The sequence below is a fragment of the Hypomesus transpacificus genome, chromosome 14, assembly GCF_021917145.1.
Source record: "Hypomesus transpacificus isolate Combined female chromosome 14, fHypTra1, whole genome shotgun sequence".
Taxonomy (NCBI): Eukaryota; Metazoa; Chordata; class Actinopteri; order Osmeriformes; family Osmeridae; genus Hypomesus; species Hypomesus transpacificus.
The window spans coordinates 8,848,917-8,871,933 of NC_061073.1; the positions used below are offsets into that span (position 1 = coordinate 8,848,917).

General features: G+C 49.5%; 1 protein-coding gene across 1 annotated transcript; it reads left to right on the forward strand.

The window, feature by feature from the left end:
- The first annotated feature begins 10,390 nt into the window (after positions 1-10,390).
- LOC124476524 (endosome/lysosome-associated apoptosis and autophagy regulator family member 2-like) lies at positions 10,391-21,514 on the forward strand. The gene is made up of 22 exons (XM_047033708.1): positions 10,391-10,667; positions 12,564-12,684; positions 14,090-14,279; positions 14,782-14,929; positions 15,152-15,241; positions 15,330-15,435; positions 15,607-15,759; positions 16,132-16,220; positions 16,471-16,651; positions 16,774-16,902; positions 17,059-17,149; positions 17,381-17,483; positions 17,599-17,736; positions 17,855-18,118; positions 18,310-18,483; positions 18,577-18,757; positions 18,850-18,946; positions 19,101-19,202; positions 19,894-20,020; positions 20,140-20,318; positions 20,484-20,655; positions 20,771-21,514. Exons 1-22 carry the CDS (start codon positions 10,572-10,574, stop codon positions 20,837-20,839), a joined length of 3,000 nt encoding a protein of 999 aa, XP_046889664.1. The 5' UTR covers positions 10,391-10,571; the 3' UTR covers positions 20,840-21,514.
- The last annotated feature ends 1,503 nt before the right edge of the window (positions 21,515-23,017 follow it).

The following is a 23,017-nucleotide window of genomic DNA, read 5'->3' on the forward strand; positions in this document are numbered from 1 at the left end:
AACGTGGTATTATACAAAACTATAAAGATTTGGAAATAAACCTGAATAGTCTTGACTTACCGATGAGTTCAAAACCATCTGTTTAATGAAGACCGATAGACTTTTAAATATACAGAACACTGTTTCTGTTTTGCTAATGAAACCCCTTCTGCAGGTGCTAACCCTCCCACCACCACCTCTTGTACTGTAAAGTAGAACATGGCCTCAATCCATCACTGATACACTGTTAACCTCAACAGGATCGGAACGAGATGGACTCTGGCTCTCCCTCTCAAAGACTTCCATGTCTTTAATTGTGCTCCTCTCACCTGTATTTGGCTGGACAGTGTAACCAACCCGGCCTGGTACTGTAAGGACAGGCCTGAGGAGCCCAGATTATAATAGATGTGAGATGTGTCTGGAACTGTATGCTGCCAACCTGTCTGTGTCTCCTAAGGGTCAGCTTGTCTCTTAGACCTTCCCTAATTGTACTGTACATCTGTTAAAAACCCGACATTACTGACCTTCTCTTTTCCCATGGTCACCCTCCTCTTCTTTGTTACCTCTCGTTTTTGCTCCCTTTTTCTCGGGTGAGCCAGTTCCTGGCCCTGTATGACTGCCTCATATCTTAACCAGATGTTTCTGCTATCAACATGCTTTCCCACAAACCTAGAAAGTGTGTGTGTGTGTTTGTGTGTATGTATGTGTGTGTGTGTGTGAGCAGCCCCTGGTCCCTATCCCTTCCATGTCAGCCCCCACGAGCCTCCTCTTAAAACAGGAAGTGGCAGTTATCTGATACCATGGTAACTGTCTTCCTGTGAGAGGGGGCGGGCTTCAGGGCAGATGATAGTGATTCTGTTCTGACACACACCACAACTACTCAACTACACCGCAGTTGGAGCCTCGAAAGGAAAAACTTTCGCTGGTTTCTCAGTTCATCCGTTTGTGCTTAATACTCAGAGGAAGTAAAAATACTGTACATCTCCATGTATATATACAGAGGAAATGTACGAAATAATGTCTGTGATGCTGAAAAACAACCCAACTGTTGATGGGATATAAACACCGATTGACTTACGTCCATCCAGCTGAAGAAGAGAGTATTTCAAAAGTACTTAATACTTAAAAGTACAGTCATTCTGGGACATTGGGTTTGTGTCTGACCTACTTCTGTATGGCTGGGGGCTGACACACCAGTGTGATGTATAATACAGGCTCCCCAGTGATTCGAAGACTAATTGTAACATAAAACAAACCACATATTATGAACACCACATATCTTATAAACCTAAGACTCTTCTGACCTCATCTAATTTGTTGTTCTTATTTGTTCACACTCCTTTTTTTCTCTTTCCTTCAACAAATCGACCTGTCGGTCTTTTACCATCCGGTCTCTTTTGCATCCCTCTATCTTGCTGCTTCATCTCTCTCTCTCTCTCTCTCTCTCTCTCTCTCTCTCTCTCTCTCTCTCTCTCTCTCTCTCTCTCTCTCTGTCTGTCTGTCTGTCTGTCTGTCTGTCTGTCTGTCTGTCTGTCTGTCTGTCTGTCTGTCTGTCTCTCTCTCTCTCTCTCTCTCTCTCTCTCTCTCTCTCTCTCTCTCTCTCTCTCTCTCTCTCTCTCTCTCTCTTTCTTCATCTCCATCACATTGCTTGCTTCAGTCCAGGGAGACTCGTCACATTCTTTCCACTGTTTCCCCTCTCTGTCTGTCTGACCCAGCCACCCTCATTGCGCACTCTTGCTTCTCGGACAAAAGAAAACAAATGACTGGAGCAATACAGTGATGTTTTATTTAATGGATGGCATATGTGTTTCTGAAGAACACAAAGGCGGCCAACAATGTCAATTGTGGTCTAGACTGTTTGTGTGAGTGCTTCTATGTTAGTGCTGGTAAAGTTTGGAGCCACTCTCTTTAGTGCCTCTGCTCAAATATGATCGTCCAGATATTGTTTCTCGGTTCTCGCCACCTCTCAATGTGAAGATGTGTCTCTTCCTCCTGTCCTCGACCACTTCTCCTTTAGCGCTCATGAGGGTGAAAGACAACTTTGGCTGATTCAATCACTGCTGGATGACTCACATTACAATAGCACACACACGCACATACACACATGGACACACACGCGCACACACACACACACACACACTCTTCTCTCTGTGACTCCTCTGTTGCAGGGATCAATCTCTCACTTCCTCTATTTTCCTTCTGTTGATTTGATATTTAACCCAGCCTCATTCGTTCTTTCACCAACTCAGTTTACACCCCTTGTTCTATATCTCATCCACAACTTGTCTCTTTCATTCCACCTTTTCTCTCTCCTTCCCTCTGTCTAAAGGTTCATTGATGGTGCCTCGCATAAATAGATCTAAAAGCGTTTTTCCCTCTGCAGTGCATTCTGGGAAGACAATTATTTACACCTGCATCAGGTTTGTGCTGGCCTATACCACATATAAAAACATCTATATATTAGACTTACAAGGTCATTTTCCTGTGAGGCTCTTTTGGTTCCCCTTAGTTAGGGGTCAGATGGCTGAGGATGGGTCAGAACTTGCCTCGGGGGAATGTCCCTGTACTTACTGTAAGTCGCTCTGGATGAGAGCTTCTGCTAAATGACTACATGGAAACGTAGTCAGTACAACTACACACTCTTGATAATTTGACGTTGAATGAACGGCTTTGTTGTGAGATTCTATCAATGTAATCTTGTCAACCACAATTGTAATCTGTTGAAAAGGGGCAGTTGGACCGCAGACCACACATATTGAAATCACAGGCGTCATTCATTTGCATGCCTGTATGTGTGTATGTGCACCTTTGATACTGTACGTTCCGGAAGTCACGGCCTGGAATAAAGGCCCTCTCAGTATTCAAGTCTACCGTAGCAAGGATTTACTGACCTGCACCATCAACAGATGCTTCACTTAGCCTAATGGCTTCCAGTAGGAATTGAAACAGACCGTTCCATTAGGCCTACATTGAGGTTAAAATTAGGTCTGATTTAAATGAAGGTTGTCATGCAGACTCGGCAAAGTGTGGCATCAAAAGGGATACAACTCTGTGTGTGTGTTGTCCTCATGTGTGACTGTAGGTCTGTGCGCGTGTGTGACAATGTGACAAGATAGAAGAGGAACTGTGCTGGAACATACGGACACAAGGAAATGTGAGAGGTGAAAGAGGCAGCCCAGAAGAGAGATAGAGAGAACAATGGAAAGCTATTTATCTGTCTGTCCCTCCATCCGTCCACCCGCTTGCCTGTCTGTGTGTTTATAGGAATACGCTGAAACAGCAGGATTTCCAACACAGAGAACAGGAAGGAGAACATGGTGAGGTGCTCCCAAAACACACACTACGACCCACACACAGGACATGGGGAAATCAAGGTCAGTGTGTGTGTGTGTAGGTGTGTGTGTGTGTGTGTACGTGCGTCATATTCACATATTCTCAAACTGCCGTTTAGGAAACGGAGACCACATTGTTCTCTTAGAGCTCAGAGGAAATAAGGAACCACAATTCGAGCGTCTGAAACCACCTGACCTCAAACCTACACTCCAAAAGTAGAGGCTACATGTGTCATGGACAGCAGAGGCTAGGATCTGCTAGCAGATGTGTGTGTTTGATGGTGACACACAGAGCCTGTTTAAGATGTTGAGCCGTTGAGGGCTTCAGAAACACCGTCAATGATCGTTGCCATGGTATACTGCAAATCCCCAACATCTACCATTTTCATCCACCACCACAACTCCATCAGCGCACATATACCCTCACATATACATATGTCCAGCCAATCAATGCCCCCTTTGCCTCCCCTCAGAATGCTAATCCAGCCTTTGTGACGTTATCATTTGGAACCAGAGAACAAAAGCCTTGGCTGGACTGCAGATGGGACAGCCTAAACCATTGAGGTTAAAATTAGGTCTGATTTAAATGAAGGTTGTCATGCAGACTCGGCAAAGTGTGGCATCAAAAGGGATACAACTCTGTGTGTGTGTTGTCCTCATGTGTGACTGTAGGTCTGTGCGCGTGTGTGACAATGTGACAAGATAGAAGAGGAACTGTGCTGGAACATACGGACACAAGGAAATGTGAGAGGTGAAAGAGGCAGCCCAGAAGAGAGATAGAGAGAACAATGGAAAGCTATTTATCTGTCTGTCCCTCCATCCGTCCACCCGCTTGCCTGTCTGTGTGTTTATAGGAATACGCTGAAACAGCAGGATTTCCAACACAGAGAACAGGAAGGAGAACATGGTGAGGTGCTCCCAAAACACACACTACGACCCACACACAGGACATGGGGAAATCAAGGTCAGTGTGTGTGTGTGTAGGTGTGTGTGTGTGTGTGTACGTGCGTCATATTCACATATTCTCAAACTGCCGTTTAGGAAACGGAGACCACATTGTTCTCTTAGAGCTCAGAGGAAATAAGGAACCACAATTCGAGCGTCTGAAACCACCTGACCTCAAACCTACACTCCAAAAGTAGAGGCTACATGTGTCATGGACAGCAGAGGCTAGGATCTGCTAGCAGATGTGTGTGTTTGATGGTGACACACAGAGCCTGTTTAAGATGTTGAGCCGTTGAGGGCTTCAGAAACACCGTCAATGATCGTTGCCATGGTATACTGCAAATCCCCAACATCTACCATTTTCATCCACCACCACAACTCCATCAGCGCACATATACCCTCACATATACATATGTCCAGCCAATCAATGCCCCCTTTGCCTCCCCTCAGAATGCTAATCCAGCCTTTGTGACGTTATCATTTGGAACCAGAGAACAAAAGCCTTGGCTGGACTGCAGATGGGACAGCCTAAACCCAACCATGCTCAGGCTTTGTTACCACAAACTCCCCTGGGTCCTGTGGCACCTGATAGATGCACACACACACACACACACACACATGCATAAACACACACACACGCACACACCCATGTACACACACAGGCACCCAAGCCCCTTTGCGCACATTCATTACAAACACTTATACCTAAACTGAACACACACACCTTACACAACCACAACAGTACAAGTACTGTTGAGTCCTAATTTGCCCCGCCCCTAATGTGCCCCCGAAACCCATCTCCAAGGTAACCGCCAGCACTCAGCTACTTCCAGACATTCTGGCAAGGTGCTTTCCAGCAGACACACATACACACACACACACACACAAACACACACAAGCGATCACTGGTCGTCAATAAAACAGGATGTGACAAACACAGACATATCAGTATTGCTATTGCATTACGACAGAACACGCTTCTACAAATGTCCCCATATGATTCCATGTCAGACATCAACATTACAGTAACACAAAATACATTCAACAATCCTTTTAGTCCAAGTGTGTTTTTTTACAGGCATCTGAAAAAAAAAGGTTAAGTTGACTGTGATGCTGTCCTCTGACGATATCTCGTGAGAGTAGAGACACAGAGAGAGAGAGAGAGAGAGAGAGAGAGAGAGAGAGAGAGAGAGAGAGAGAGAGAGAGAGAGAGAGAGAGAGAGAGAGAGAGAGAGAGAGAGAGAGAGAGAGAGAGAGAGAGAGAGAGAGAGAGAGAAGAGAGATCTGCAGAGATCTGTAGGAGCAGAGGAGAGAGGAAGGCAGACCAGGAGAGGAAGCACGTGTTGTTTTCCTACCTGATAACCTTCCATCGTCCGTTTTTCCATCATGCCACTTGTCAGGTGATGCTTCCTGGAATTCTGATTCCTGACGGGAACGAGACAAGGATGTCAGGGTCACCCCACACCAATACACACGTTAACCCACCGGCCACCGCATGCTATTGATTCTGATTTAGTCAATGACTCAACATGATATCATGGTTTAATGTTATAAGGGAGGGGAACCATGTTTGAATTTTATATTGAACCAGTATGTACCCACTAGAGGAATAAATATCAACATCATGAAATTACCTGTTATTTAACATGTATTTACTGTCACTGAATGTTATTTTAAATGTGTGTGCTGCACCTCTTGGTCTTTAGATAAGAGAAGGACAAGCCCTCTTATTTGCTCTCCCTTTCTCTCTCCACCTGTCTTCCTCCTCTGCCGAAACTCTCGACTTGCTTTATGACTGTGTTTATGAAACTGCCCAATGTTTTAACTTCCAGAGAACAGAGTGTACTTCATCTTACGACATATCAGTTATTGAGTGTGTGTGTGCGTGTGTGGTGCATGTGTGCACTTGTATATTTATCATGGTGAATCAAAAAATATTGCTGTGGTTTCACCACTTCCTTTGAATCTGATAAAGCAGGTGGCCTATGACATCCTCCTCTTGGTTCAACGAAGACCGCTCCCAACTAGTCACACAAACACAACCACACACACAAAACCGATCCAGATGAAGGTTAAGGGTCAAGAGATCAACGCTACATCTGCTCTGCTCTGAAGGCTTAACAAAGATACCAACGACTAGGAGGGTGACACTTAAGAAACAATCTAGCAAAGGATGTAGGCTTGTACGCCTTGCATGCTGGTCCACCACACACCCTCCTAATCATCACAACACACACACACAAAAAACACACACGCACACAAACTCCCTCAACCTAGAAACGCCCATGTCAACTCTTCTCCTTAAAACTGAACAGGGGGTGTACATAAGAGGCAACCAGGGGCTTAAGGCTGATTTGAGGAACTTGTGGAGGAACTTAGGGAAGATGCCAGTCACCACTCATGTCTAGAATCTAGTAGGTGCCAATCAATCTACTTTAAGCCTTATTTCTATGGGAGACTCGCTCTGTTTAGAGAAATCTGTCTAGGATTAACATATAAACCCAATACTGGCACTGGAACACATTAAAAAGACAGCAACCAAACAAGTATCAAAACCTCAATTCTCATTTAAAATACAGTGATGACATGCCAGAACAACCAACATTATTCAGCCACTGGATTCAGAAAACTGTATTTTGTGCACCCACTGCTACTGTTGCTGGATTTGATCAGCGAGCGATCGCCCATCTCGTTTTAAAGCACATTACAATGTTATTACGTGTGCCTTCCCAATTGTTATCACTAATAAATGCCAGCTCCAGGTCTGCTATAGCAGTCATCTCATGCCTCTGCTTGTTCCCTCCCAGCTGTCCTCCACTAATCAACATTATTGGATCAGCCAGTAGACAAATCCAAAGGCCTTCCCTCACATACATCCAAGACGAGGAAGAATGAGGCCATTTCAGCCAAGTACACAATACCAGGAGTTACTAAAGAGCTTTCCTTGCAAAGCAGGGTTGGCAATGACTGTTCCGATACACAAATTGGCAAGTGACAATGTTCAAGACAAACCACAGCTGGGACAGTCACTGAAATACTGTGAAATGATCCATGGTTGTGTGTCCGTGAGTGTGTGTGTGTTTGTGTGTCATGCTTCCATTGTATATGGTAAGAAGGTAGACAAGTTGATTCGTTTACAAAGACTCAAGGCCTGCTAGAGCGACCCTGTCATTTAGTTTAGGCTCTGTCACCTCCTTGTGGCTATTTAGAGTACAACATCACACGGGTGACATGACTGGATAGAAAACAAATCTCCTCTCATTTGCTTTTTCTACAAATTCAATCTCTCTGACCCCTTCAGAACTTACCCGGGATTGTCTGATGATGGAGGGCCTGGGGATGTGAGGGTACATCATCCCCGGTTCTTCTCCAAAGCCCAGATTCAACTCCACATCCAGATCCACATCCTCATCCAGATCCCCCATCCAGCCCCTCCTGTGCAGAGCGCACAGGGGGGCTGTGTAGGACCACAGGCGTCTGGAAACACGGTTCCTCTATCTCCTTCAGACAACAGTCAGAGCTGGGGTGAATCCCATTCACACTTCGGGTCTGGGTGGATATATAGCTGACTCTTCTCTGGTGTGGGTAATCCACAGGCCTGTTTACATCCGGTACCGGCTGGGATAGAACCAGGTCCACAGTAGGGGTCTGTAGACTCGTTCCGTCAGGTCTAGAGTTGATTCTGTCCAATGACGGTGTCGGCTCAGCCACGACTTCAGCCGGACCACTGAAGCAGTGACGTAGCGCAGAGCAGGGCAGACCATGCATACCGCTGGAGGGAGAGGGTCACTGGGACAAACTGAATCTGAAGGCAACACTGCAGTGACCAACAGGACCCGTATTTCCCTGCAGCTCTAGCTTCAGCTCCAGGAGAAGTTGTACCATGACCCCATAGCGACTCCAGGCATTCGATTAAACTCCAAGGGTCTGTAGGTCAGCATGCCCTCACGTCTTTTCCCAGTCTATCAGTCCAGATGGCTCCTCTGGCTGGATAACTCTGTAGGCTGAGATCTCTCACCGGAGGTTAGTCTCTTAACAGATGAACGTCCCGTCATAAACAGATTAACATGTTTGGACAAAAAGTCGACACAGTACACAGCAGCTCCACCGCATGTCTCCACAGTGGTAAGATCAGATAGATCTGTATTCCTCCCCAAAGGAACATTCAGAAGTGCCTAAGATGTCCTGCTCACTCCGGAGCTCTGCTTGTCATTCCTCATTTTGTCTCCTCTCTCTCTCCTCTCTCTCTCTCTCTCTCTCTCTCTCTCTCTCTCTCTCTCCTCTCTCTCTCTCTCTCTCTCTCTCTCTCTCTCTCTCTCTCTCCCTCTCTCTCTCTCTCCCTCTCTCTCTCTCTCTCTCTCTCTCTCTCTCTCTCCTCTCTCTCTCTCTCTCTCTCTCTCTCTCTCTCAGAGAAACGGAGCACACGGCTCTTCGTCAGCCCTTCAAACTCCCCTATGTCCCCCGCCGTCCAAACCCCCTGTCTGCCAGCTTTCAGTGAGAGAGTGATGTGTCAGGGGCATCGTGCGTGTTTGTAAGCGTGTGTGTCGGCACGGTGTGTGTGGGTGTCTGGTTCCTTGCAAAGGTACTTCCCAGCCCGTTGGACAGGTGGAGACTGGTGCGGGGGCCCACTCGTGCTGTGGGCTCTGGTTACATGCTGACCCCGAATCAGCTACTAATGCAGCTGTCTGAAAGGTCACCACTGCTGCCTTAAGGACACATCTTACCCTGGACCTGGTGTTAGTGTACAAAGAAAGTTCACCAAAGTGTTGTGGGTGCGTGGCTCTGTAGGGTTATGAGAGGTCTGGTTACGGGTAAACTTTGTATGCGATGGGCTTTGGATGAGACAAAGAGAGAGACAAAAAGAGAGAGAGAGAGAGAGAGAGAGAGAGAGAGAGAGAGAGAAAGAGAGAGAGATCCCAGCATCCCTCCACCCAGAAAGAGAGAGAATGGAGGAAACAGGGTCAACTGTCTTGGGTGACTGGTATTTAAATATTCATACAACCACATAAAGCATCCGTTTATCAGTCCTTCATTTCGTTCTGCCTCTAGGCATGCATATTTCATGAATTTTTAGAAATGAGCAGGACAGAAACAGTTTGTCCTGTGTTGTTTGTGGTATTTAGGTTAGGTGTGCATTAGATAGGGTTTTTTTGTCATAGCTGTGTTGGCTAAAAATACAACAGCATGACTCATTGATAAAGCCATTCGTCGGAACTGACAGACTGATGGAGCCTGGTTGTTTGCGTCCCTGAAATCTGATACACTATATTCACAAGCACAATTATGCCTGAAATAGTCTGATACATAAATATGCATGCACTCTTTCTTTCCGTTTCTTTTTTTTCTTTCTCTGCCATTCAACCTTCACCCCCCATCCCCCAGTCAAACCTCCTTTCACCCACAATGGTTGCTTCCTTGTGGAGGGTGCATTAAACAAATTGACAAATTGAACCGCGGTGATAAAACATGCATGAATCTTTTGTCTGGGAATGTAAACAGCGTTACAAACACACACGCATACACACAAAAACACACACTTGTGTGCCAGTTGGATCAGTCTCTTCACCTCTACCCTGCTCCAATCATCCTGTACACTTGGTGTCCTATTTAATAGCTTGTATTCATATGAGTCCGTCAAAACAATTTTATAGGCCCGTGTGCAGCCAGCAGAATCCCTGATGTAAAATATCCTACTTTTCATTTGATCTTTTAAAAACGATACTTGAGTGATCTCTAGCGGCCATAATAAGACAATGCATGTTGATTTTGGCCAGCCTTATTGTATGGACATAATGTTGTTTAAATGTACAATTAGGCTATGAAATCTATTTACGTCAAAACAAAATCACTATTTTACATGAATCCTGTCTAGTTTTCTTAAATGTGTTATTTGCATTAATTTATTTCAATTGTAGGCCTCATATAATATTAAATTGCGTATTGTGATTCTATCTCAACTTGTCTTATTGTAAATATGCAGTATTGCTAAACAAATTACAAAATTACATGTTGTCTTTCTTGTTAATCAAAATAAATACAAAACACTTTTTTATGATAATGAAAATTTCGCTCCCGGCCAATAGATGTGATGACAAACGTCACTGGCGCGTCAACCCCCGGTATAGATGCGCGCACGAGCGACTCCCTGGTCCCTACACGCAATCACAGCAGGTGAAGACGGGAACCAAATAAGCCTTAGAAGCCGAGTAGATTGGTTTTGTTTATTTAACAAACATGTGCCTTTACGAGTGAATAACCACTCAATGTTTCTATTTAAGCCGCTTCGACGTCGTTTTTTCTTCCTAGGTGCCTAATATGCCATCCTTAGTATGGGTTATCGGTAGTTGCGCTCTCATCCTCGGCACGCTGCGATTGACTGTCGAGGCCATTGGACGACAGAAATGCACAGAGGTGAGATAAGGTTGCCCTGAGATTTGTAATGTTAATATGACAGCTGAACAAGCAACGGTTTTATTAGGCTGCCTTAAAAGAATAAGCGTTGGCTTTGCCTTTACGGCTTCAACGAAACCTTTCACAGACCACAGGAGCAGCGCGGATGGACTTGTTAATCCATCGACCATGGCAAAATACGATTAAGAATTTACGACATACTTCCGGACAGATTTCGGTTTGCATTTATGTTTAGTGAAACTTATGTGCAGCATCCAACTCCATACAGACAGGTGATCGCCTTTTGATTGCTGTCAGCTAAAATAACTTTCCAAACATCCAGAAATGTCAGCATCATTGGCGTTAGGCTACTTACAAAATGTCAGCATATAGGCTACTGCCCGTAAAAAGGCTGATTCCAAATTATATTTGAATAGGCAGAGATTCATCATGATTCATAATTTCTCACTGAAATAGGGTCTCTTGGTTTGACCAAAATGCTTCCTTATTGTTTACTAATTTGTAGATATATTTCGTTTGTGTTGTTTAGTGGGGTTACTGTTGGAATCGTCCACAGGGTTCTGTGTTTAGGGCTATATGTGCGTGTAAAATGGTTGTGCTTGATCCGTCTGGCTAATGTTTACTTTCGCACCTCTTGAAGCTGAGTCGTTATCAGTTTCCTGCCTGGTTCAGCCTTCCTCTCTCCCAGACTCACTCCGCTCCACTCAGCACCTCACAGCCCACAGCCTTAACCCGGCAACAATTTATTATGTCACGCTCAGCCACAGGGCACTTCTACACAGGGTCTTGGGGTGACTCTGAGCCATTGGGTTTCTGTTATAGGTATAGTAGCGGTTTCAAATGCATAATCAGAAGACATGCTCCCCAAAACGACCAACATATTACAGAGTATGGTCAATATATTCCGATTCATTCCGTGGGTAGCCTACATCCTATATATCACATGATACAGGAAACAAATTTAAAGTAGGGAACATTGTGTCATAAATAATGTATTTATGGGCAGATCATTGATCAACGCTCTTAAGTGACTACATTGCAGTGAAACATAAACATCTAGAAAAACCAATCAGAGTGACTGTTCATAATTCTCCCAGAACATCAATCTGCTGCATCACACAAGGTGGTTTGGCTCGACCATCTCAGATCTGCTGGCTAGCCCAGCTCTCGGTTCGGAACAGGAATGTTTCAGAAGATGGGGGGGTTAACAAGGCCACAATTGCTCCTCTATCTGTCAGGTGGTCGAGCGGTTAGGGAATCGGGCTGGTAATCAGAAGGTGGCCGGTTTGATTCCTGGCTTTGCCAAATGACGGTGTGTCTTAGGGCAAGGCGCTTCACCCTACTTGCCTCGGGGGGAATGCCCCTGCACTTACTGTAAGTCGCTCTGGATACGAGCGTCTGCTAAATGACTCAATGTAATGTAATCTAAATGTGTGAGGAGATGGAGGGAGGGACACGACTCTGTGTTCAGGTCATGTTATTCTCCTACCTGGTAGGTTTGTTCATCGTCAATCAGCACGGGGCCTGTTGCACCTGCCTCACTGACCCAGAAGCCTTTGTCCCACTTCTCATTGCCATGGCGATAGAATCGAGTATACCCAGGGCAGGGAAGCGGGTGTGGAGAGCGATAGAAGGAGGAGGAGGATATGACTCAGTTATTTTGGTGGAGACCTCTGTCTGGTGTTTCTGTTTATTGGGCTGTCTGAGCCAAATCTCTCTCTCTCGCTTTTCCATGACATTTAAGTCATTTAACAGACGTTTACCCAAAGAGACTTCAAATAACTTCATTTGTCGGGAGTAGTTGCACCAGTTGGAGGCTACCTCCCAGTCACTAGGAGCCCAGAGATTAGACCTTGTGAAAGACAGGTAGAGACTAACTGTGTGTGTGTGTTACAGGCTGACTACTACTACGAGTATACAGAGTGTGACGATACAGGCTCGCGGTGGAGGGTAGCAATCCCACAAATCCCGGGATTCTGTGAAGACCTTCCTCCGCCGGTCAAAGGGACAGAATGCAGTAAGTTGTTTGTGTGAGTGTGGGTGTGAGTGTATGTGAATGAGTGTGTGTTGGTGGGCCTGTCAGTTTGAGTAGAACTTTATTTCCCACACACCCTCTTATCAGCAGGGTGGAATTTCCGACCACCGCAGCTTGATTGGCTCTCCTTGGCTCTTTTCCAGCCAACCACAGAGCACGACCCCTGGCCATTAACCTTAGACGAGAACACTGTTCCAGACACTTTTACTGCATGTCCGGAGACTGGCTTGACCCTTCGCTGTCAAGACACCCTTTTCAAAACATACCAAACTCCTCTTCACCACAGATCCTTCTCCTTCAGGTTGACCAAAAATGCCTCATCTCAGCTCAGGCAGACGTCACGGGCCTCAGTGATAATCTCAGATCCCTGATTAAAAAGATATGATTCATGTCGTAGACACCCCAAGAGCGATGTTCCCAACGAGCTGTGATGCCTGTAATTCTGCCAATCTACGCCTCATTCAAGTATGCCGAGTGCTAACATGAAAGGCTAACCCCTCTGGTGGCTCGCTTCAGACAGTCATGCTGTCGGACCAGTTCTCTGGATTTTCGGCTCTGCTTCCTTCTCCGTGGCATGCGTGGGCAATGCAGCTGACACGCGGAAAGCGAGATGTCAGAGATGTAGAAGATAGTATTGTTCCACAAGACAGGTGTCGGTAGTCCATTGGCTGTGCTTTAACCCCAGCTCGCCACACACACGGGTACAAACGTTGAAAGCTGATGCAGAAACACACTTGTGTGTTCTTGTTTCTGTGTCAGGTAAGAATGTGAGAGTGGATTAGGTCGGCTATGATAGATTTCTGTTGCAGGTTTTGTCGAGGCATTGGCAGACATGGGAAATGTAGAAAAAACGGATAAGTATTGTTGTCGCATGCAGCAATGCATTTGAACACACGCACCTTCAATCAGATGCCCCAAACCCTAACAGGATGTGAAAACCAGGGTGATGGTGCTCTTGGTTATGTTGAAGAGCGGCATACGGGTGGTGTGTCTGGAGGAGGGGATCTGAATTGCTCCTCCCAAGGTTTCTTCCATTTTTTCTCCCGTTGGGAGTTTTTCTGGGAGTTTTTCCTTGTCTTCCTTGAGGGTTTAGGGGGAGTTCTATGGGCGCATGTGAAGCCCTCTGTGACATGCTTGCGTGTAAAAAGGGCTATACAAATAAATTAGATTTGTGTGTTGTGTGTTTGTGCAAGTAGTGTGGCTGTGTGCACTGTATGCTGTGAGACATCTGATCACTCATTGTGCCTTAACTTGAGCGGAGATCCTAAATGTGCCTGTGATTAGCGTTGCCTACTATTATGTGGCCTGGATGGAATAGAATGGAAGCCATCTCTGTCATTGTTTGAGGTGTTAATTGATGATTGATATGATTGCCCCCCCCCCCCAGCATTCTCGTGCGCGGCGGGGGAGTTCCTAGAGATGACGGCCCAGGAATGCACCCTATGCGCCGCAGGAAGCTACTCCCTCGGCAGCGGCGTCCGCTTCGACCAATGGGACGCCATCCCGGCGGGCTTCAGCAGCCTGGCAACCCACCTCGACAACAGTCCCCACGGGGACGACAGTGTCACCTGCAACAGGTGAGCGCGGGGGAGCGGGTGCGCACGCGCGTTTACTGTTTTCTAGGGGTGTAACAATACACTCCGCTCACAATTTGATACGTATCACATTACTGGGTGTACAATACAATACGTATCACGATATTTTGAACAACTTTTGAAATGAAACCGAAATTCAATTAACAGATTTATGCTGAAAACATTAAATATTTTTTTTATAATTTTCTTCGTTGTACATACAATTTAGTTATCTCAGTTTCAGCGATGGCTGTGAATACAATGTTTGGCTGTGAATGCAATGACTCTGCACCTGCACCTGCGTGAATGCAATGACTCTGCACCTGCGGATATATATATCTGTTTGGTCCTATTGGTTGAGCTACCAGGTAGTGCGATATATTGTTCTACGATCTATCGTTACACCCCTGCTGTTTTCCGATAACTGTTTACGCTCATGTCGATTGCGCGAGACGGGGCCAGAGAAAGCGCCGTGTCGTCAGCCTGTCCCCTCTGTGTTCCCCAGTTCATCGTGGGTCCCCCAGGGCGGCTATCTGGAGTCCAACAGGGACGAGTGTACCGTCTCCCTCATCTACGCCATCCATCTGAAGAAGCAGGGCCAGGTCTCCTTCCAGTACCAGTACCCAGACAGCAACCTCATGTTCCACTTCTTTGTGAGTGTCTGCATTCCCAAGTGGTCGTGAAAACATGTGAAAACAAAGAAGATGCTCTCGAGTGCGAGGGATTTCGTGATTGATAGGTCTGAGGACTCACGGATGACGCGAATGAGACTGAGGGGAGGGAGGGAGCGGGTTGCGTGCATGAGGAGCAATGTTGTGGTCTCTGACAGTGATGAAGAGCTGAAGTGACTGACAGGCGGGTGTGGTGTTTCTCAGATCCAGAATGATCAGTGTCAGGAGATGGACGAGACAGCTGATAACAAGAGGGTCAAGCTCACCAGCCACGGGGAATGGGCCACACACACCGTAAGTTCCTTTAGCCTCGTAAAAGACTATAGCACCCTGTAGGTTCCGGAGAGGCAACTGCATGACAATCTGTGTGTGTGTGTCCCAGGTAAAATTAAAGTCCGGCACTAACATCCTTTACTGGAGGACTGCAGGGATGCTAATCGGATCCAAAGTAGTAAAACCTGTCCTTCTGAAGCAAGTCCAAATAGAAGGTATGATCTGTCTCTCTGTCTCTCTGTCTCTCTGTCTCTCTGTCTCTCTGTCTCTCTGTCTCTCTGTCTCTCTGTCTCTCTCTCTCTCTCTCTCTCTCTCTCTCTCTCTCAGTCACACTCCTAGCTGAGGTGTTGACCTTTGACCTCCCCCTCCCTCTGTGTCTGTCTCAGGTGTGGCGTACACGTCCGAGTGTTTCCCCTGTAAGCCCGGCACTTTCAGTCGGACCCCAGGCTCGTCCTCCTGCGACCCCTGCCCTCGAGACACCTTCTCTGGCCAAGGAGCTAGCTCCTGCACTCCCTGCCACAACTCCACTCAATACGCCCGTAGGTTCCCCCCCCCCCCCCCGCCCACACACACACACACACACCTGGGTAATGTTGGCGGGCTGCAGCTGCATATTCAGTCGCATTGCAGCACGGAGCCAGGACAGTATATCCTAGTCAGTATACGTTGTGTCCCAGTTTCATACATCTGTGCCCTGTCCCCTGAGAGAAGTCTCCTCTCCTGTTTGTCCCCCTACAGGGAATAAAATGACTGTTTGTGTGACTACTATATTATTGATGCCATTCCTGTGACATTGGAGGCGGGGGAGAAAAGCATGCTTTGGCTCCGGCTCTCGCGCGCGCAATGTTGTGCCGTGACACCGATGCTTTTTTGTGCAGTATATGCTTAATAGCTGGATATCTGCCCCTTAGCTGAGGGCTCTGCTGAATGCCGAGACCGACCCCCCTGCTCCGTCAAGGACTACTTCCAGATCCACACCCTCTGTGACAGTGAGGGCAAGGTGAAACCCTCCTACAGCCCTCCCTCCCTCCCTCCCTCCCTCCCTCCCTCCCTCCCTCCCTCCCTCCCTCCCTCCCTCCCTCCCTCCCTCCCTCCCTACCACCCTCACCACCCTCACCACCCTCACCACCCTCACCACCCTCTGTTTCCATCATGTCCGCATGGCTCTCCATGTCCTTTCCTGTCCTTCTCGTCTACCTGCTTGGCTCGGCTGGATCCTAACCCTCCATTCTGGCTCTGCGTGTGTGCAGACGCAGGTCATCTATAAGTGGATCAAGCCTCAGATCTGTCTAGAAGGTGTGGACGGAGCCATGCCGCTGCCCCCTAGCGGCAAGCGGGAGCCCTGCCCCCCCTGCAACCCTGGTTTCTATAACAACGACACAGCCACGTGTTCGCCCTGCCCCGCCGGGACCTACTCCGATGGGGTCAAAGGTGACGACAGCACCACAAGCGCTCTCCTTTCTCACGTCGTCCCGACGTCTTTTGGTTGGGTGCTTGGTCTTTTTAAACGTTTGATCGATGTACCGAAGCTTCCTTTCCTCCCCTCTCCCCAGCTTGCAAGCCCTGTCCAGCTGGTACTGAGCCTGTTTTGGGCTACCAGTACAAGTGGTGGAACGTCCTCCCAGCCAACATGAAGACCTCCTGCTTCAACGTGGGCAACACCAAGTGTGACAGCATGAATGGTGGGTGCAGCTCCCGTCCTCCAACGCTAGAGCGCGCCGTCTGCCGGAGAACAGACTAGTCTTTTCACCCTGCGGGACACGAGTTTTCGAGGCAACCGTGAGGCTGGACTTGTTTTTGTGTTCTTTAGCAGTGTGTGTGTGTGTCCTCTGTTTCAGGGTGGGAGGTGGCGGGAGATCACATCCACAATGGGGCAGGGGGCTCCGATAACGATTATCTCATCCTCAACATCCATGTTCCAGGATTCAAGTGAGTGTCAACTCCCCCCCCCCCCCCCCCCCCCCCCCCCTTTTCTGGCTCTGACTCTCGCTCTCTCTCTCGCTCTCTCTCTCTGTCCATCTCTACATATATCTCTCTCTCCCTTTCTCTGTCTCACTCGGCCTCTTCCTCTGTCAATCTCGGTCTCCCCCTCTGTCCATCTCTGCCCTCCTCTCGTCTGAGGGTTATCCAACCTGGCTCTTGTCTCTCTCTCTCCTCCAGACTCCCCACGTCGATGGCGGAGGGTTCCGGGTCCGAGTTTGGACGCATCACCTTCGTGTTTGACATGGTGTGCCAAATGGACTGCGAGCTCTACTTCATGATGGTGAGAGCGCCGTTCAAACACACACTCGCCTCGCATCCCTTCCGACACGCCGGTCTGAGGCGCCTTCCGAGCGTTCCGTCAAAAGTTGTCTGAAGACGTCCTCTCTGTGGCCCAGGACGCCAACAGGAAGGCCACGACCGTGGTGGAGTCGTGGGAGGGCAACAAAGAGAAGCAGTCGTACACGCACGTCATGACCAGGAACGCCTCCGTGTCGTACACCTGGGCCTTCCAGAGGACTAACCAGCCCTATGAGGTGAGCACACAGACACAGACACACACAGACACACAGACACACACACACACACACAGAGACACACACACACACAGAGGACAGTGATGCCACTCAGCCTCCCCCGCCGTCCCTCCTCCAGGAACGGCACCATGTCAACGACCAGGTGCGCATCTACTCCATCTTGGTGAGCAACGCGCTGGACGGGGTGGCGTCCGAGTGCCGGGCGTGTGCCCTCAGCGCGCTGCCCTCCAGCTCCCTGTGTGTGCCCTGCCCCCTGGGGCACTACATCGACACACACACCAGCCAGTGTACCGAGTGCCCGCTCAACACGCACCTCATCCCCCACTCGGCCCCCGGGATCGGGGCGTGTAAGCCCTGCGGACCAGCCAGCAAGAGCAACAAGGTGTGTGTGTGTGTCTGCTATTGTTCTGTTGGAATTGTTAAGCTGATTGCGTAATGCTAACCTTTTGTAGGATTTTTTTTTTTTAACGGAATTGCTTTGTGGTAAACTGTGTGTGGGCTCTATTGTTCTGTAGGAATCATTTAGACTTGATTGCTTAGTGCTAACCTGTGTGTGTGTGTGTGTGTGCGCAGGAGCACCGCGTATGCTACAGCGACTGTCTGTTCTCCCACTCGGACGGCAACGTGACTCTGAGTTTCGACTACAGCTCCCTGGCTCCCGCGGCAACCACCATGGTCGGACCCAGCTTCACCTCCAAAGGAACCAAGTTCTACCACCTGTTCAACATCAGCCTGTGTGGGGGAGAGGTACACACACGCACGCACACACACACACACAGACACCCCGGTCCATCCCCTTGCCTCCCTGCTCTGTGCCCACCCCTTGCCTCCTCCCCTCAGGGCGGGAGGGCCGTGTGCACCGACAACGTGACGGACATATCCGGCCCCAACTACCAGATAGGCGAACAGGCCAATGCCGTGAAGACTTTCATCTGCCAATCGACGATCATCCCCGCCAGTGGGAGGGGCTTGAACACGGCTCTCTCCTCCCAGTCCATCAGTCTAGCGGACACCTTCCTAGGTCGGTACATGACAGGCGCACACACACACACACACACACGCGCCCACACAGATGGATCCATGCCTGTGTGTGTGTGTGTGTTGTTCCTGTAGGAGCTACAGTGGAGAGTACCCTGGGTAGAGTGAGAGCGAGTCCAGAGTTGTTCCCTCACACCTCCAGCAACGTCCCCGACGTCCACTTCTTCTACCGGTAGGCGCCTTCTGACGTGGTGGCCACACTGCAGATGCTTCCTCCCCTATGTCGGGATTCCCCCCTCGACAATGATTGTTTGTTCTTTTGTTTTCCCCCTCTCCCCCCCCCCCCCCCCCCCCCCCCCCCCATCTGGTGCGTTTCTCCCGGCTAGTTCCCTGGAGGCCACCTCGTCATGTGATGCGGGCCGTAGCGTGGTGTTGACGCTTCGCTGTAGCCCCACGAAGAGCACGCAAGGACAGCTCGTGGTGCCTAGGTACCGTCTGTCTGTCTGTCTGTCTGTTCTCACCCCCCCCCCTCCCCTCCCTTCCCTGGCCTGACGGTCACGAACAAACAGTTTGACCATGTATCCAACACCAACCCCCCTATTCGTCGCCCCCTGCTCAGAGGAGCCCCAGCCAGCGTAGGAGAGCAACACTGGCTCCATCCCAACCCAAGTTAGAGACGGGAGACGAGCTGCAGACTTTAATCAGCAGGAACTCTTGAGCCCCCCCCCCCCCCCCCCCCCCCGCGGTGGTTTGATGGGTGCGGGGGAGGGGGGAGGGGGGGCTAAAACACACAGGAGGGAGTCCGTCAGATGGAAACATTTAGGGTCTGTTGTCTGATAAGAATCCCCCCCCCACCCCCCATGGCAGATCACATTAGCGCTAACGATGATGAGCGCGTCCCAGCTTCCCTCCTCTCCCTCCTCTTCCCTCGCAACAAGTGTCTGCTCGCCGTTAAGTTGTTCTTTCATCCGAGAGGGCCGTCTGTTCTACCCCCGGCGACGTAGCTACTGTCCCCACAGAGCAGGGAGCTGGCGGAAGGCAAAAGGGGGGGGGGGGGGGGGGGGGGGGGGGCGTTTTGTGCTGTCTGTTGAAATGTGGTCAAGTGGAGTTGTGGACGGTGTCTGTGTCTGGAGCAGCTGTGTCCGGGTGGAGTGACTGGGCGTCGTGTTTGTGTTGCAGCCGCTGTCCGGCGGGGACGTGTGACGGCTGCACGTTTCACTTCCTGTGGGAGAGTTCAGGGGCGTGTCCTCGCTGCACAGAGGCAGACTACCACCAGATAGACGGCGCCTGCAAGGGAGGACAACAGGTGTGTGTGTGTCTGTGTGTGAGGAGCTCAATCACTGAACTGTTCCTTTTAAGCTACACTTCATATAATAATAATGACCTAACACGGTTGTGTGTGTGTGTGTGTGTGTGACTCCCCAGGACCTGCTGTTTATGTGGACCGAACCAAAGCTGTGTGTGGGGGGCGTGGCCCTGCCTGACAAGAAGAGTTGGCCGTGTGAGAGCATGGACTTCTGGATCCACCTGGGGGCGGGGCTAGGAGCCTTCTCTGCCGCGTTGCTCATCTCCGTCACGTGCTTCTTCTGGAAGAAAAACAAGAGGTGTTCTCATCCCCGCGGTCACGCAGGGATTCCTCTCTGTCCTTCCTTCCTTCCTTGACTCCTTCTGTCCTTCCTTCACTCCTTCCTTCACGCCGTCCTTCTCTCCTTCTTTCCTGCATCGGCTCGTCCCTCCGCTCATTCGGCCGGTTTGTCTCCCTGTGACAGGTTGGAGTACAAGTACTCCCGGCTGGTGATGTCGGCCAACAAGGAGTGCGAGCTGCCCTGTGCCGACAGCTGCGCTGTGATGGAGGGGGAGGAGAACGAGGGGGAGATGGAGGACGAGGTGGTCTACTCCAAACCCACCCTGATGAGCAAACTCAAAGCGATGGCGTCCAAGGTGAGGGGTTCCGAAGGCTGCTGGGCTCTTGTCGGGTGACCTAGTTACCATTTTGAAGTCTTTCGCTCACACGTCGGGTGTGTTTTGATCTGTGTGTGCGTGTGTGCCCCCTCAGAGAAACGGAGATCCATACGAGAACGTCCAGCTGAGCTCGTCGCAGTCGCACGGCTTGGTGTGGGGGTAGAGAGGGGGAGGGGACAGTCAGGGAGGGAGGGAAGCACAAGTGAATAAAAGGAGGAGACCGCCCCCTTCCCCCTCCAACATCTGAACCCCAGTGGAGACTCTTTCGACACACAGCCCCGGACGGAGCGGACGGAAATGGAGCGTACACACTCTGTGAGAGTGTGTACCGCAGCATCTCCCTGACGCTGTGGACGTGTGTGGGTGTGTGAGGGGGGGTTGTGTAGTGGCGTTGTGCCGTTTGGCTGGTGACTGTGACTCGTGCTGCCGTGTGTGCTGGTGTCATGTGACACACGGTGTGTCGACGCTCAGGCGCACCGCCTGCTTGGGATGGTTAGAGCTCTATTCCATACCAATTATCAGCCATACTTAGTTTCACTCAGGTTTTCTGCCCTTTTATATGCTTATGTATCCCTTTATCTTTGACACACACACGCACACACGCACGCACACACACACACACACACAAACACACACCCCTCGAATGTGGACGTCACTCCTGTTATGTGTTTGTATTGGAACTTTGGGTTGATGAAGCGGATGGTGATGGGAAGTGTGCTCCTGTATCTGCTACTTGAGTCAGGAACGGAGGTGCTGAACAGCACAGACTGTGAGAGACTGTGGTTCTGACTGTGGAACTGTCGGAGAAGAAGAAATAAACGATCCTTGTTTTTCTGTATGCTCGCGTCCGTCTCGTTCTTCTCCGCTCTTTGGGTTCCGCAGGCCCGGCACTCTGGAATCCGTGCTCATGGATCTACCCGGGTGCGTGTCACCGGATTCACCTCTAGAGGGCAGCGGTGCACACGTTTCCCTACTACTCCGACTCCCCCCCCCCTCCCCCCCCCCCCCCCAATCTCCTACCTGTTCTGTCTTTTCTCTTTCGCTCCTATCTCCCCTTTGCCCATCCATTTTCTTTTCATCTTGACTACATACTTTGTCACACACACATCCGTCTGTGCTACCCTAGTAGGGGAAATGAGGGAACCATCCTCGCTCAGAGAGCTCATTTACTGTGGCATCCTTGACTGGCCACCACTGAACAGTTGTACTGCTATACAGCCCGCTCAGTCATCACCTTAGCAGATTTCTCTGTCTCTCTTCCCCCTGCTAACCTCTATCTCTCTATCTCTCTCTCTCCCTTTTAACATGACCTGAACCGCTGTTATGAGTAAGGAGGACATATGGTTAGTGGACACGAGGGAGCGCAGACACACAGATTCAGCAGACAACAGCAGCTGTTCACTTGTTATCGTTTATTAAGATGTCATCGTGTCCTCGTTATTGCACGCATCGTGAGCACGGCACTATTGCTTTGTGATTGGCCGCCTCCCAGAGTTCGACGCGACCCTTTGATTGGACCACGGGGAGGTTCGGTCTTTGTCACGTGTTCTCGTCTGGTGAGTACCTCTACCTTCCAGGACGAGAGCGTCCCCGTCGCCCTCTGCCGGGACATCGAGGACGGAGAATTTCCGTCAACACAGCAGACCTGGCACACCCCGGATGGGCCTAATGTGTTTGTATTGGATAGTTAAATGAGACAATCATGAACGTATACATCACTCGCCAAGCCATCCCATCAGAGAAGTATGTCAGAGCCGGGCTAATGGTAATAAGTACAATAGAGTAACTCCATTAGGAAGATGGCGTTTTTGGCTCCTTGTTTAGATAAACGACTTATTCGACTTTACTCCCCACCTGCCTGTCTCCCCGTTTCTCTGACTCTCCAGCACCTTCCGTCCGTCAGCCACCTATTTTCTGTCCTCCACTGTTTCCATGCACACAGTCTCCTTCTCCACCTCCCCTCTATCAAGCATCTGCTGTGATGAGGCCAAATTGTTGGCGTGTGTGTGTGTGTGTGTGTGTGTGTGTGAGAGATATGCAGGGGGCTCCCAGATCAGTGTGTGTGGGGGCATGGCTGTTGGAAGGGGCTTTGGGTCTTCTGGCCTGGCTTAAGTGGTCTTGGCTCAGCCAAACACAGCAACAAGTTCCAAAGAACAGGGAGAGAGAGAGAGAGCGAGCGAGGGAGGGAGAAACTAGGAAACCATACCAGAGGGAAGTCCAAGACAGGTGACTGGACTGAGTGAGAGAAGAATTAAGGTTAAGTGCTCTACTTGCGAGTGGGGGGCTTGGGGCAGAGGAAAGGGGACAACTCTGCAAAGTCCCCTCCATCTGAGCCAACTCC